The sequence below is a fragment of the Bos taurus genome, chromosome 2, assembly GCF_002263795.3.
Source record: "Bos taurus isolate L1 Dominette 01449 registration number 42190680 breed Hereford chromosome 2, ARS-UCD2.0, whole genome shotgun sequence".
NCBI classification, from domain to species: domain Eukaryota; kingdom Metazoa; phylum Chordata; class Mammalia; order Artiodactyla; family Bovidae; genus Bos; species Bos taurus.
Genome location: NC_037329.1, coordinates 19,234,526 through 19,251,195, shown reverse-complemented (window position 1 = coordinate 19,251,195; position 16,670 = coordinate 19,234,526). Strand labels below are relative to the sequence as shown.

Here is a 16,670-nt window from a genome sequence, read left to right as displayed (position 1 = left end):
GGGCCTTTGGATAGGGCGTACAATGTCCTCAGCCTCTCAGCATCCTAATCTCTGCATCTGTTTAATAGAGCTTGTTCTTATCTATGGGCTTCCCAAGTGGTGCTAGTAGTAAATAACCTGCCTGCCAGTGCAGGAGACATAAGAGACCCGAGTTCGATCCCTGGGTTAGGAAGATCCCTGAAGGAGGGCATGGCAACCACTCCACTATTCTTGCCTGGAGAATCCCATGGACAGAGGAGCCTAGCGGGCTACAGTCCACAGGGTCACAAAGAGTCAGTCATGACTGAAGCAATTTAGCATGCACACATTCTTACCTGTTATAAACCTGGATTTCTGTAGGATATTTGTTCACTGCCCAGACTGTTATTTCTTAATCTTTCAAGCATTATATTTTATACTTAAGGAAAATCCAAAATTGGGGAGCCCTCCATTTGGCTTTCAGTTGGCACTGGCAGTAACCTTAAACTTCATGCTGAAACTCATCACTAGAACTCAAGTTGTCAATGATTATTCTCCGTGGCTCTGCTGTGTCCTGTGAAATGTCTCACTGTTGGAAATAGTTCTGAATGTTCCCGTGTCACTCATGGTAAATCCACCTATAGATTTTCTTTCATCCTGACTTTTAATTAAAGTCTATCAATCCTGCTAGGAGAAGACTTGATCTACATTGAAGGTTGAATCTAAAATCTGAAAAAGGGGACCACAATCCCAATGCAGTGTTACGAATCTTGTGTAAACACCAATCAGACAAACACATTTGCTGTCTTCCTACTATGGACGTTTTTAGGGGAAACTGGGAATGGCTGGTTTTTGTAAGGATAATATAGGTGTCTCTTTTAGGTAGGCAATTCTGAAGGCTCTGATCTATCATTAAGAAGCTTTAGGATTAAAAATAAGATATCTTCACAGAATACAAATTGGGATTCTAAGGACAGTCTGGCACAAAAGGGAGCTTGGGAGAGGAAGCAAAGGCAGGCATTGTTTGGCTTGTAACAAACAGAATAGCTGTATGCAAAATGAAGCAGCACTAACGACGCCTTCACTGTTCAGCGTTCCCTCAGCTCTGAGTGAGCAGGGCCAACCATCCTCAGGTCCTGGACCCACAGCTGCCCTCTGCCCAGAATCTTCGTCTCAGCCCAGAATCTTCGTGCTCATCAGGGAAAGGTGAGGGTCCTGGGGTGTGCTTGTTGCCCCCACTTCCTCCTCTGCCCTTTTTGCTGACACCACACTTAAAGGTGAAAGTCCAGGCATGCTTCTCAGCACATCCCTGAGGTTTTATGTCTGTTTGAGCTTAAAGGAACAAAAGAATGGTGTGCGGGACCGAAGCCGGTTCTCCAGGGCGCAGTCATCTTGCAGCAGCAGCTGGCCTGAAGGGTTAGTTTCTGTCATCCCTGGTCTCCATGACGTTGGCGGAGGGGGCGGAGGCAGCTGCGGAGACGAGCAGCCTTTTCTGGTGCAACTCTTCCCACTTACTTCTGTTGGTGGCCACGGAATCCAACATTGGCTTCAGTTTCACATTGACCTTCACCAATGCCTACAATAAAACAAAAGCAGGCAGGGGAGAGAGGAACCAATCATGATCATGATTTTCTAGCTTTCACTTGTGAGGAGAATGGAAATGGGCTGTAAGAAATGAAAATGATGATTATTTTGGTAAACATGAGCTATTTACAAGAAGCAAATATGCACTTAACATCACTGTGTTGTATTAATAGAGCTTATAGAGAAAATGAAAAAATAAGACAGATGTCTGTGTACTGCTCCAGGGGGTGCCAGCCAATTTGATTATGATCCTGTTTTAAATTCACATCAAATAGGAAACAAAATATTCAGCTCACACAAGTCTACTAATATGTGTATCTTTGCCTGCTAAGGAGGGCTCCAGATCTCAATAGACCAGGAAGTGAAATTTTTACAAAAATAAACCTATCATTTGCTCCACCGTAGATGAATCTGGGTGGATTCACCTGAATGAGAAAGGCCAGGTAAAGTCCTGAAATGAGAGGAGCTCATTTTTTAAAGCACAGGATAGGGGAACAGTGCTCAGTGTACAGATCGACATGAGAACATGCATGGAAATAGACACGAGAGAAAAGAAAAAGGGGTGTGGAAGAGAGAGACAGATGGAGGGGTGTGGAAGAAATGAGGGAGAGAAAAGGTAGGGTGTGGCCACAGGCTGACCAACCCCAAGGCTAAGAAAGGTCAGGATCCAGCCTCCTCACTTGCAGGAGACCCTTCTAAATATCTGTTTTGCACTTAATTTTGTATCATTTGAAAAAAAACAATGGTTCCCTATTCCCAAACACTACAAACTTCCAGCCTCACAAATCTTGGATCACAGCTCTAATGGGACATAGCAATGAATAAAACAAGGATCATGGAGCCGTGAGGCTTAGCCCCTGGAAATGCCTTGGTCAGCGTTCTGTGGCCACAGATTATACCCGGAGTCCCATGGAGACACCCTGCAGGTGCGTCCCATTCATCACAAGGGGGACAAACTGTGACCATGTGACTAAACCGCCACCATTGTAGGACACCTCCCAAAAAGCCTTCAAGCCTGACCGGTGGTTGGCAGGTGCCCCAGAGCAAAGTCCTCCAATAGGAAGAAGAGCTGTTTCTGTTGAGGATGGACTACCCTGATCATGACTGCAGTGTGTTAGGAAGACCAGAAGCATTCCCTAAATACGATTCCACTCTGGGGAGTTTCAGAGATACAAGTGTGATGTGACTAGATGGAAGTTAAGCGAGGGCTGGAAGTCCAGAAATAATCAGGGAGCCTGCTGAGCAGCGAGCACTCCACTCTGGCCCAGGTGGAGCCCCTTCACATTCACATCCCCCAGACAGAGCACATCATCGTGATATTTATCACACCAAGCAATGACGTCTACTTTGAAATTGGATGTATTCGTTATTCCATGTGATAATAAATCACAGCACCATGATAATTCAGGCAGTAATCAAAATCCCCTTTACATCATGAGAAAAATGCAGGTGCCTGTTTTCTGCTCAGTGCAGTGATTTTATTTAGACAATAGTGTGAGAGGGGGCGATGAATGCCATGGCTTTTAGTATAGTTTGGCACTGGCTCCTCTTTGCTCTGATCAAGCCTTTTAATTAAACCGACCACTATAATTCCTATGGAAATTAGTGTTTATGTTATTTTCCTGCTACAAAAGCATTTCTCTAAACTTTTTTTTTTAATCCCAGGAGCACAAATTGGAATTTTTTTCTGCATGAAATGTAATTAAAAACTCATTTGATTACTATAGTTCTGGCTCTGTTTTACTTATTAAATTCCTGTAATCAGTTTTCTTTTATGAAGCTGCTGGGAAATGATCTCAAAAGCAACACATTTTTCTCTTCCTTGGCAGGTTCCCGAGCATTTACTAAATTACATTCATAGCACCTGCCCATGATTCGAATTACTCCACCAATTTATTTCTAAAACTATTTAAATTTATTTGGCTTAGCCCCAAACAGATTGCTTTCTTTTGTCTAGCTCTTTGTTCTCTGTCTTGCTGTCTTTGTGTTGAATATAAAAATTTTTGAGGGGGTGGTATATATTTCTCAGTATTCCTTTTTCTCTTTATTTCATACTCTCCTTAAATACAGAATTGCCATACTGGAATATTATTTTCTTCTAGTCAGGTGCTGGTTCTAGGCAAAGGGAGCAAGAACTTCATCTTAAAGAATAATTCTTACACTATAAATTTGTTACACAGAAATGCACTTAGCTGGGAGAATATGGAACTATTAGAATATTAGGAAGGCAAGGCATGATCCACAAATCTAAATTCCAAGGTTTACGGTGATTACATGCAACGTACCATCAGCAAGAGAATTGCTCCCAGTATTTAGAAAGATACAGGTATTCCTACGAACTTCTCATCAGTGAGTGATACCCGATAAATTCTGTGCAAATGTTACTGGTTATCTGTCTTGTTTGACTAACTCTTCTCTTAGCAAAAGAGAAAAGGGACATGTCACCCTTCTGCTCACTCTCCACACACACACAGAGGGATACTAAACATTATGTGCGTGGTGCCATCCACTGTGGGATGCTGAGTCCCTTCTGTGACATCCCCTCCGTGTGACCTTTCAGTGTTTAGACATGTCCAGAGGTAGTAAACTCATGTCCTCCCTGGGTGGGTGTGTCCAATTTCCTCTTCATCCTGATTTTAGAACGTCATTCTTTCTACTGAGCTATGTATCCCTGTAACCAACCTAACAGTTCTAGTCCTCTGGGTGCTCTCCCTTTAAACCCAAATCTACTGAGCAAGGAGATCCAACCAGTCCATCCTAAAGGAGATCAGTCCTGGGTGTTCATTGGAAGGACTGATGCTGAAGCTGAAACTCCAATCCTTTGGCCGCCTGATTCGAAGAGCTGACTCATTGGAAAAGACCCTGATGCTGGGAAAGATTGAGGGCAGGAGGAGAAGGGGATGACTGAGGATGAGATGGTTGGATGGCATCACCAACTCAGTGGACATGGGTTTGGGTGGACTCCGGGAGTTTGTGATGGACAGGGAGGCCCGGCATGCTGCAGTTCATGGGGTCGCAAAGAGTCGGACACAACTGAGCGACTGAACTGAACTGAACTGAACTGAGCAGTAAACCAGTGACTCCTGTGCACCTCCAGGTGTAGGTTAGGGTTGATTTACTGACCTCAAAACCCAACTTGGGCTATATATGGATATCCTGGGGGCTCCCAAGCCACTTCAGCTCCCCCACCCTGTTGGTGGCCCATCACTGACAGGACCCTCTACACCCTGGGGACACAGCCCGAGGCATCTGGCCATCCGGGTGGCTGAGGGGCCTCACGTCCTTCCTGATTCCAGTCAGGCTCCACTCGTGAGCCCACTTGTGACCAGCACATACATTTTATTCTATATTTTATGAATAAGTCATACATTCACTAGACATGTAGTCTAGTGAATACAAAGGGTCCCATATGTATAGTGTTAAACATCTCCCTTCACCCCCTGTCCCAGAGATTCCATTTCTGTTCCTAGAGGCAACTGATATTACCAGTTTCTTGGGTATCCTTCAAGAAACATTTTATGCCTATGTCAGTATAAGTATGTATATTATGTACATATATTAAAAAAAGTGAAAATGTTAGTCTCTCAGTCATGTCTAACTCTTGTGACCCCATGGACTGTAGTTCGCCAGGTTCTTCTGTCCATGGAATTCTCCAGGCAAGAATCCTGGAATGGGTAGCCATTCTGTTCTTCAGGGGATGTGTGCTGGATTTTTTTTTTTTTTCCATTACTTTAAACATTGCTCAGTTTTATTGCGGAGAAGGCAGTGGCAACCCACTCCAGTACTCTTGCCTGGAAAATCCCATGGATGGAGGAGCCTGGTAGGCTGCAGTCCGTGGGGTCGCTAAGAGTCAGACGCAACTGAGCAACTTCCCTTTCACTTTTCACTTTTATGCATTGGAGAAGGAAATGGCAACCCACTCCAGTGTTCTTGCCTGGAGAATCCCAAGGACGGGGGAGCCTGGTGGGCTGCTGTCTATGGGGTCGCACAGAGTCGGACACGACTGAAGCGACTTAGCAGCAGCAGCAGCAGCAGTTTTATTGGGGAAAGCATTTAGGTTACTTAGAAATAACATGATCCTTTGAGGCTTGTCTTTAAGCTTCCCTTGGTGGATCTGGAGCAAACTTTAGTCTAGGGCTAATTTGGCCCCATGACTAAGACAGTAATCTTCTGAGAACTGTGCCCAGAACATCATATATTTCAAGGTTTTTCTCTAAAATTCTGGGTGGTGGAAGCATGGACTACTTCCCTGCCCGTGTGAACTCTGAGGATTACTCTGCTTGCTCCTTTTTGCTAGATCTTTCCAGCCTCAGTGGTTTCCTCACGTGCAGGGAGCGAACAGCACAAAGACTCAAGGGGCCACTGCAGATCTCTGGAGCTGTCTCACGCAGCCGTCTCTTCTCTGCCACTCTTCCCAGAACGCTCACCTCCTTGGCCTCCCTCGACTCCTGATTCTGCCTCCTTATCTCAGTGAGACCCCTGACTCTGCCTGGGTGCCCCTCCCTGTGCTGTGGCCTGGTCACTCCCCACAGGGAGTAAGCTGGGACACCTGGCGGGCTCATTTCATTTGTTCCCCTTTCTCATGAATCTGTATTATGTGGCTGTTGTCCACTGTCTGAAACTTGTTTTGTGTATTTTTCTGGTTTTTTTTTTTTGGTGTTTTATCCCCCCTATTACTATGGTCCAGCAGTGGAAGTTGCTAATATTGGTTTTAAACAACTCTGTCTTGGGTCCCAGCCCATGAGCTCCAAGGGAGAGTGGAAACAAGGCCTATATCTTTAGATCTCTAGCTCTGGGAACAGCAGCCCTCCTCCACCCTGCCCACAGAGCAGTGGCAGGAAGACAGGGGAAGGTCAGGATGAGTAGGGTCAGGACGTTCTGACCTGCCACAAAATCCTGCTATAAAAACAACCCCAGCATGACCCCCTTGGGAAATGAATACAGTATTCTGTCTTACTGCCATAATTCCTAAGACCGTGTTTATACCAGCTCACTAAGCTGCTGGGAGGCAGATTTTGGCCTTGCTTTCCCTCTGCCACCAGGATCTACATCTGCCATCATCTGGCCCGTGTGTGCTTCTCAGTCGACCACAGTCACTTCTCTGAACTCAATTGCTGGATCGATGGAGGCAGATGCACTCCAGGGGAGGAAGCCAACAGAAAGCTGTGCTCTTAGAAGAAGTCCCTACTCCTACATTCTTGCTGAAAAGGGGCAGAGAGGAACCCCACCAAACTAAAGGCAGTTCAAAGACTTCCTTTGAACCTGAAAATGTCCAACTACATCATTAATACCTTTTAAAAAAACTTTGAGGCAATTATCTGAGCTGGCTATTTATTTTTTTTAAAGGCCAAAGAGAGAAGATGGTTTTTACTTCCTATTGTTGATTCATATATTCCCAGGGTGTTGGCAATAAGAACTGTATTTTCTGATTTCCTCCATTCCCCACCCTACTCAAGAGAAATAATCAGAAACTAACAGATATGATGGCATGGTAGAGAAAAGAGAAATTAAAATATTTTTAAAATACCGATTGGGGGGGGTAAAATTTAAAAATAGACTTGGAGCCCCTCTTAAATGTCTTGTTTGAGGCAATATCCTTGTAATGAAGATGTGATTACTTACAACCATGATCATTTAACTTCCTCATTGAAAATGTCCAAAAGCCCACTTGGGGGTTGGCATTTTGAAATGGAAAGTCATAGGTGGCATGACCAGCTGGTGTCATCTCTGCTCAAACCTTCAACAGGAGAAGCAAGAATGCATGCAAGTGGTGGCAGGACCTGAAATTATTTAGAATTCTCAAGACTGGCCACTCACATGTGTAAAGAGCATCTCCAAGAAACAAGAAGGCTTCGACTGAAGGTTTGTGACTTCAGAGAGAAGTGGCCAATTGTGCAGCAAATCCCAACTTTTCAATTAGTGAACTGTTGAACTGCTAATCTTTCCTGGTTCTCAAAGGTAAGGATTAGTCCCGATTGCATCTGCCATATTCCTGAATTTTACATGCCATGTTGCAATGATGTAGTTGCTAAGAATCCCATTTGGCTTGTCAGCCTTCTACTCCTCCGTCATGTTGTAAAGGCCAGATCGTGAATTGTCCTGAACTCAACTCATTGCCTTCCTGTGAACCCACCTCTGCTGTCAGGGTTACTCCCTCAGGGAATTAAGTATTAGCATCTCCACCCAACTGCCCAGCCCGGCAATCTACAGGTCATCCATTACATCTTTGTCTTCCCCCGCATCCAGACTATCACCAACTCCTCTCAATCCTGCTTCCAAAGTGCCCCCATGTGTCAGTCTAGCGCCATTTGAATCGCCCAAGCTCAGGTGACCCTCACCTTCTCCACTGACCCTGCCTGGGCTCCCTGCTTCCCTTGAGTCCTGTCCAATGAACTCTCATTGCAGCTATCCTGGTCAATCAAAACCATTCATCTGAGCCTGCTGCTCTCTACCCTGAACCTTTCGGTGGCTCCTATATGATATGAATGTGTTGCAAGACCCTACTAGAAAAGGAGAATTGTGGCATTAAAAGGTAATGAAACCCAGAAATAAAACAAAAAAAGAACCATAAAGCTGAATGGAAAATTTGCATTGCAGTACAAAACCGAATTACCAAACACTAAAATAATCCCGTTGGGTCTTCTAGAAAACCTGAAGTGCACACTTTTTTGTGCATTTTACCATTTTTCTGAGTAAAAAAATAAGCTAACTTCCACATGGTGTGTTTGGCAAGGGAGTAGCCGAAGTGTTAGTTACTACATGTGAGAGCAGATGGAGCTGGCTGTGGGGTCCAGATGGGAGGCAGCAAACAGATTCCTCCTAAACCTCACTCCTTCCCTCCCCAGTTCAATGGCCTCTGAAACTCAAGGTTGTGTAAAAATTAATTTGCATTAAATTGCTTAAGATAATGTATTAACTACCACGGGAGGCTTCCAGCAGATTTTAAAACTTGTTTCGAAAAACAAATAAACAATAATGGTGAACACAGAAGTGAACCAAGACTTTCCTGGATAAATGTTTGTAGACGTTCACATTAAATATACTACCTTTAAAACAAACCTTTAGTGTGTAATTGGCTCAGGCTGGAAAATTAATAATAATCGTTTATATATGTCACACATGTACCTGCTCCAGGCACCATGTACTGCTGGGTTTTCCCCAGGCTAGAACACGATGGAGTTTAAAAGGCTTATGACTTCTTTCCCATTTGGGGAGGGAGTCATTTACTCCACCAGGGCTGTGGTATCTCTATCAGAGATTGCTAGTTGCCTTTCCAGTAAGCATTTTAGCCTCTCTTAAGCTTAGGGACTTCCCTGGTTGGTCAGTGGTAAAGAATCTGTGGCCAATATAGGAGACTTGAGCTTGATCCCTGGGTCGGGTAGCTTCCCTGAAGAAGGAAAGGGCAACTCATTCCAGCAGTCCTGCTTGGAAAATCTCAGGGACAGAGGAGCATGGCAGCTACAGTCTACGGGGTCATAAAAGAGTCAGACATGACTTAGCGACTAAAAAGTAACAACAGCAAAGCTTAGGAATGGCCAGGGAAGAGCAAGAAGAATTTAGGAAAAAAGCTTCTGAGAAGACTCTTAAATGAGAGTATATTCATTTGGGAGGTGCATCCTCTTGTCCTTGCCCCTCTCTCCTTCTTGCTGCTGGAATATGAACATGATGGTTAATATCATGTTACAGATACATGTACAGATAAGAGCTACAGTGACCATCTTGTGACCATGAGGCAATCTTGAGTATGGCAGCCACGTCCTAAGGGAAGATAAACAGGGCCTGGGTCTCTGACTGTTATGGAACTGCCATATCATAGAAACCTAGAATTGACTTATTTGCATTATTATTATCAGAGAGAAAAGTAAATTTCTATTTTGTTGAAGCTATTGTGATTTCAGATGGTGACTACAGCTATGAAATTAAAAGACGCTTGCTCCTTGGAAGAAAAGCCATGACCAACCTAGAGAGCATATTAAAAAGCAGAAACATTACTTTGCCCACAAAGGTCCGTCTAGTCAAAGCTATGGTTTTTCCAGTAGTCATGTATGGAAGTGAGAGTTGGACTATAAAGAAAGCTGAACACCAAAGAATTGATGCTTTTGAACTGTGGTGTTGGAGAAGACTCTTGAGAGTCCCTTAGACTGCAAGGAGATCCAACCAGTCCATCCTAAAGGAAATCAGTCCTGAGTATTCATTGGAAGGCCTGATGCTGAAGCTGAAACTCCAATACTTTGGCCACCTGATGCGAAGAACTGACTCAGTGGAAAAGACCCTGATGCTGGGAAAGATTGAGGGCAGGAGGAGAAGGGGACAGCAGAGGATGAGATGGTTGGATGGCATCACCAACTCAATGGACATGAGTTTGAGCAAGCTCTGGGAGTTGGTGATGGGTAGGAAGCCTGGCATAATGCAGTCCATGGGGTTGCAAAGAGCCAGACACGACTGAGTGAGTGAACTGAGCTGAATTGTGATTGCAGATCTCTGTTACTAGTACCACATGCAATTCCTGATTGAGAGAATTGATGTCAGGATGTAGGTCTCTATTTTATGGCTACTTGTGTATGTGTCAAGAGGTTCTAACCATCTTGATACTTGGACACATTGATCTTTGTATCAAGGAGTTGTGAGACAAGTTTCTTTGGCAGTGGGTTATAAGTGAACTGTAGTAGGCAGCAGAGGCTAGATACTGTCCTCTTACCCTCCCTCAGGGAACAGTTCACTCCATGTGCTCTGAGTGGGTACGTCATTCAGGCCTGACCAACAGCAGTGATTGACATAGAGATGTGGATCGGATGTGACCCAAGCTAAGGAAATCCAAGGTCTTGCAAGGTTTCCCCTGGACCTACTGGAAATGAGCTTTTCTTTTCCTTCTTTCTCTTGGTGTGATAATACCTAGAATGAACATGTGACCTTATTGCTGCCAGGATGTGTGAGGAAAGCTTGGCTGAGAATGAAGGCAAAACATACCTAGCTAGAGGCAGAGAAATGGGGGCATCTGTCTTATGATGGCCTTTGAATCCTCTGGATCTGTCCACATGCCGCCCAGTCAGCTGTACCTCTAAGTTTCCTGGCTGCTTAAACCAGCAAATTCCCATTTCTGCTCAAACTCAATTGAGGGAGTCTCTGAGCTCCAAACACTGGGTCTTTGGCCATTGTCCCTTATTGTTCTCTGTCACCTGCAGGAACTACTTGAGGTTGAAATCCCCTACTGGACTTTGAACTGGTGGCTGCCATAAGGGAGTCTCAATTTTCCCAACATAAAAAGTTGCTGCTGGGATCCCTGGAGTTTTAAGAATCCGCCTTGCAATGCAAGAGACACTGGTTCGATCCCTGGTCAGGGAAGATCCCATATGCTGCAGGGCAACTAAGCCCATGAGCCACAACTACTGAGCCTGCGCTCTGGAGTTGGTGAGCTGCAACTGCTGAGCCCACGTGCAGCAACTACTGAAGCCCGTGTGCCTAGAGTCCCTGCTGCACAAGAGAAACCACAGCAATGAGAAGCCTGCACATGGCAACTAGGGAGTAGACATCACTCTCTGCAACTAGAAAAAGCCTGCATGCAGCAATGAAGACCCAGCACAGCCAAAAATAAATACACATTTTTTTAAAGTTGCTGCTAATACTCAAGGGTCAGCCTTCTCCACCCAAGTTCATTAGAGTCAGGGACCAGCTAGCACTTATCTCCCTTATCCTTGAACCACTAGAGTCTGCCAAACAGACTCTTTAAAAGGTTTTAAAGGCTGCTGAGTCTTAGTCTCCCATGCTATGGGGACTCGGGACACCAGCAGAGACTGCCAACTCTCCTAGTGGTGAGTCAGCAGAGCTATGGGATTTCACCTTGCAAGGAAGGAACGCTCAGAGGTCTGGGGTGACTTGGCATGCATTTAGCCTGGATTGTTCCTAATGATCAAGTGAACTCAGACAGGAAAAACAGCAACTAGCTGTTTTTACTTTCTCCTTAGTGGTAGTTCAGTATTACTCCACATTTATCACATCAGGTGAGATTCTCTTTCCAGCTGAGAAAACTCTTTTTCTATATGTGATCTTAACTCGGCAGATTCCTTACAGCAGTAACAGCTGTAGGATCTATTCAGCAATAGCAGATTGTCTGTGTCTGATTTTTGCAAGTGCCAAAAATTACTGTCAGAGCTTTCTGTTTTGTTAGTGATATTTGAGAACTTAAAATCTAAATAATGTGACAGAGTTACTCAGATAGGAATCGTAAGTAAAGACGATAAAGCCACAGAGGTAATACTTGGTTTGAGGAGGGCAAGCAAGTTCATTGGAATCCAGGGTAAGAATGAGGCAGATCTATATTTGGAATCCTAAGGGCACGGTCTGCTGCTGCTGCTAAGTCGCTTCAGTCATGTTCAACTCTATGCGACCCCATAGACGGCAGCCCACCAGGCTCCCCTGTCCCTGGGATTCTCCAGGCAATAACACTGGAGTGGGTTGCCATTTCCTTCTCCAATGCATGAAAGTGAAAAGTGAAAGTGAAGTCACTCAGTCACGTCCGACTCTTCGAGACCCCATGGACTTCAGCCTACCAGGCTCCTCCGTCCATGGGATTTTCCAGGCAAGAGTACTGGAGTGGGGTGTCATCGCCTTCTCCGAGTAATAACTTAGAATGAGATCATTTTCTCTCCAAGGTTTGAAGCAGATTAGTAGTGCATGTAAAAGAGAAAATACTCTATTGCAATTTTCTCTCCCTCTTTTCTTTCTCTTCCCATGTTCTTCTTAATCTCTCAGAGGTTACTTGTTTCACTTTTATTTTATTTATATGTTCAAGGGATTGCTTTGTGGAAAATTTATATTTATAAATTACATTAACATTAGGAATTAATGAGGCAGGAATTTAGTCTCCTTGGATTAATAGCATTGTTATTTCCACAGTATAGGGTTGCTGCTGCTGCTAAGTCACTTCATTCGTGTCCGACTCTGTGCGACCCCATAGACAGCAGCCCACCAGGCTCTGCTGTCCCTGCATCTTAAACTCAATGTCTACCCAGCCAAGCCAGTAAAGTTAATGAATGAAATAGGCTGGGAGATACAGCTGGGAGAGGTGGGGCCTGTGGCAAATGGAACATATTACACTTTTATAAACCATGTTCCACTGAAAGAAACGGGACTGTGTCTGTTCCGAGGCCACACACTTGCTCTCAGTGACAGACAGTAAAACACATTTGGCCAAAGTGGACTAATAGCTTCTGAATACTGAATGTGTTCTGTGTCCGGGTGCCATCCTAGGGCCCCTCCAGATGTGAGCTCGTTAAACCTCGCAGCAATGCAGAGATCGTGATGTTGGCCCTGTTTTGACAGATAAGGAACCTGAGACTAGGGAAAATCGACTTAAAAGGGTCAGCGTTTCCATGGGTAAGTGTACAGCAGACCTGGAATGCTGCAGGCTGAGGACAGAGCCTATGGAGTCTCCCCCAGGGATCTCAACTAGGACGCTGGTGGCGCCTGCGTCTCACAAGTGGCAGCAGCGTCTGGGTGGTGGTGCAACTTTTCTGCTCCAGTGTCCTCAGCACTGTTAGGGGACAAAGTCCCAGGAGGGAGGAGGCCTCACTAAGGAATGAAAAAGCACCACTTCCCAAGCATTAGGTGTAGACAGTGAGTCTTTTATCTGTGACTCGTCTACTCGAGCTTACCCTGGGAAAATAAAATGAGGGTTTGAAGTAGTAAATCACAGGCAAGTCTGAAGAGGCTCCTGTGCACAGGAGCAAGGAGGACCGCTTCTTCTGCTATAATGAGCCCCTCTAGGAGACTGTCCTACGTTACCCTGTTGGTCGGGTTTTCAGAGCGCGTTGGTAGCTAATCAATCATGTTCATTGTGTAGGCAACATCTGGACTTGGAAGGAATAAGCTGCTGACCCAGAAGCCATAGGCTTTGATGAATGGGGCCTCATGTAAGCGGTGGTTGGAACATGTAAGTAAAACACAGCCACATGGTAACAATCTACCTCTCCATTCACCGAAATATTTCCCGGTAAAACTATGCCACTTGAGATGCCATAGACATATATATCATCTATTGTTTTTGCAAATTTCAATGTGTAAAAAGAACCATTAAAAATTTTTAGTTTGTTGAGCTGCAAGCATGTGTTTACTATGTACTTTCTGTATACTTCTCACAAGCTTGGGCTCAAGGTTCTCTAAACATAACAGCTAGGGTGCCTGTGTGGGAGAGGGTTGTTGCTGTTCAGTTGCTCAGTGGTGTCCAGCTCTTGGTGACCCCATGGACTACAGCACGCCAGGCTTCCCTGTCTTCCACTATCTCCTGGAGTTTGCTCAAATTTATGTCCATTGAGTCAGAAAGGGTTGTAAAAATGTGGAGTTCCTTGCTCTTGCTGTGAGTGGTTTTCTGAGTAAGCTATCAAGGTACCTCCAAGAATGGATTCTATAATACCCTATTAACACTTGCTCTTCTGTTTTTTACCTGATATTTGTACTAATGAACTGCTTGGTGTGTGCAGGGCAAATCTCATGATGCCTGAGCATTTCTTGTGAGTTTAAAGGTGGTCCTCGTTGTCAGCACCAACCAGGGCTCAGATCTGAGACAGGGAGGGAGCCATCAAAGGCTGTGCATCCCACTGCCCTAGAACAATAGAGAATCAGAACCAAAGTATCCATGAGGGATGCTTGTCTTTAGATGAACATCCTTGGAGACAAAAATCCTCTATTATTTTAGTGGTCTCTTTCCATATGGCAAGAGAAACTACTTTTTATTAATTTTACAGCATGATAAATAAAGATTTGGGGGAGAAAGAATAAGAAGACAAAGAATATTTTACACATTCCACTGGGTGTATCATTAGCTGGCATTTTGTCCATAGAAAGGGGTCAGCTTTAAGATCTGAGGAAGAGACGCTATTGTGGCTTCTTTATTATATTGCTGCTGCTGCTGCTAAGTAGCTTCAGTCATGTCCGACTCTGTGCGACCCCATAGACGGCAGCCCACCAGGCTCCCCTGTCCCTGGGATTCTCCAGGCAAGAACACTGGAGCGGGTTGCCATTTCCTTCTCCAATGCATGAAAGTGAAAAGTGAAAGTGAAGTCGGTCAGTCGTCTGACTCTTTAGTGACCCCATGGACTGCAGCCCACCAGGCTCCTCTGCCCATGGGATTTTCCAGGCAAGAGTACTGGAGTGGGGTGCCATTGCCTTCTCTGTATTATATTGCTAACTCTCCCCAAAACTAAGATATGGGGAAAGTTTTTATGTGTGGGAACAGCAGGACGAATACTCTGAATATTTTTAAATTAAATTTTAAAGTTCAGTTTAATGAAGAGAATATTAGAATATTATGAACAAAAACTTCCTAATAGGCACCATTTTTCATCTCAATGTTGGGAAGTTTTGTATTCATTTAACCTTCAGCTGTTGATCATTTATCCCAATAAAGAGACAAACTAGATTTGTTTTTGAACTAAGTTACAGAGCTTCTATGGAAAAATAAGCAAGAATACTTAGAAACTACTGAAAGAGAAACGGGGAAGGTGAAACTAGGCTTATCATTAAAGTATATTCTAGGGACTTCCTCAGTGACTCAGTGACGGAGAATCTGTCTGCCAATGAGAGAAACACGGGTTCGATCCCTGGTCCAGGAGGATCCCACATGCCAAAGAGCAACTAAGCTGATAAGCTACAGTTACCGAGTCTGTGCTCTAGAGCCCGGGAGCTGCAACTGCTGAGCCCACTTGCCACAGCTCTGAAGCCCTCATCCCCTAGAGCCCATGCTTCACGGCAGGAGAAGCCAGTGCAGTAAGAAGCCCTCACAAGACAACGAGAGAGTAGCCCCGCAGTAAAGAGCCAGCACAGCCAAAAAAAAAAAAAAATATATATATATATATACACACACACACATATATATATTATCTAAAGCAATATTAATTAAAACAGCATGACTAGGCAGAGAGAGTAATAGAACGGAATAGAAAGAGTTAAACTAGAATTGTTTAAGGGAATTTGGTATATGATGAAGGTGATCTTTTAAATCATAGGGGAAAAGATTAGGAAAAAACTGATGGGAAAACTGGGTAGCCATCTACAAACTTTGTATCCAACACAAAGTAAAACCAGATGAGTCACAGATATAATATAAAAAATGAAACCATAAGGTACTGAAAGAAGTTCTGAGAATTTAAAGACTTTCTAATTTTGGAATGGGAAAGTCATGATCTGTATGATAAAATCCAGAAGTCATAGGAGACGAGTTTGACTACATAAAATCAATGTATTTCTGTATAGCATAAACAGAGTGAAAAGTGAAAAGATAAATGACAACCTGGGGAGAGTGGAATTGCCACTTTTGCTACAGATAAAAGTCTATTTCTTTAATATGCAGTGAACTCCTACAAATAAATAAGAAAAGACCACCAGCCCAATAAAAAAAAGGGCAAAATGTGGAGCGTTTATAGAAAAAAATACAATTACTCCTAAGTAAATAAATCTATACTAAAAACATGATCAAACTCATTTATGGTATGGAAAATACACATTAAAACTATAATGAGATAGATTTTGCACCATCATATTGGCAACATTCAAGAAGTTTGATAATAGCTTGTCTTGGTAAGAGTATAGAGGAAGAGGCACCTCAGCCATCGCTGGTGGAAATATAAATTGGTTCCAACTCCACAGAGAGAAAGTTGGCAATATCTATCAAAATTCCCAATGCCCATATGCCAAGTGCCCAGTTATTCCACGTCTAGATATTTATTTTACAAATAAAGTATGAAGATGATGCATTTACAAGGATATTTATAGCACTCTGTTAATAGCAAATCATTAGAAACAACATCAGTGTTCAGAAATAATAGTTATTGATTAAATAATTCATTTTTACATCTTTAAAATCTGATATTCTGCAGCCATCAAAACTAATGAGATAGCTGCTGTCTGGACATGAAAAAGGAGTAATCTCAAAAATATATTAAGGGTAAAAAAAATAATGTATGGAGCAGGATAGACATTCATATATGTGTATATATAGATATATACACACATATACGTGTGTGTGTATATCCATATGTGTATTATACACCAACTATATCTGAATAAAAGAAAAAGCTAAAAAAACACTATATTTCTGCTTCTACATAGATTATCTTTGGATGAAATTGGGTAAC

General features: G+C 43.6%; 1 protein-coding gene and 1 long non-coding RNA gene across 2 annotated transcripts in view; one reads left to right on the top strand and one right to left on the bottom strand.

Moving 5' to 3' along the window:
* Positions 1-1,146: 1,146 nt before the first annotated feature.
* Positions 1,147-16,670, bottom strand: part of PDE11A (phosphodiesterase 11A) — a 423,445-nt gene continuing 407,921 nt past the window's right edge. The window contains exon 20 of the mRNA NM_001205422.1: positions 1,147-1,534. Coding sequence (NP_001192351.1) covers positions 1,376-1,534 — 159 coding nt within the window. The 3' untranslated portion in view covers positions 1,147-1,375. The remainder of the gene's footprint in view (positions 1,535-16,670) is intronic.
* Positions 9,368-16,670, top strand: part of LOC132342954 (uncharacterized) — a 28,023-nt gene continuing 20,720 nt past the window's right edge. Inside the window, exons 1-2 of the long non-coding RNA XR_009491517.1 lie at positions 9,368-11,351; positions 13,382-13,471. This is a non-coding gene — a long non-coding RNA (uncharacterized lncRNA). The remainder of the gene's footprint in view (positions 11,352-13,381; positions 13,472-16,670) is intronic.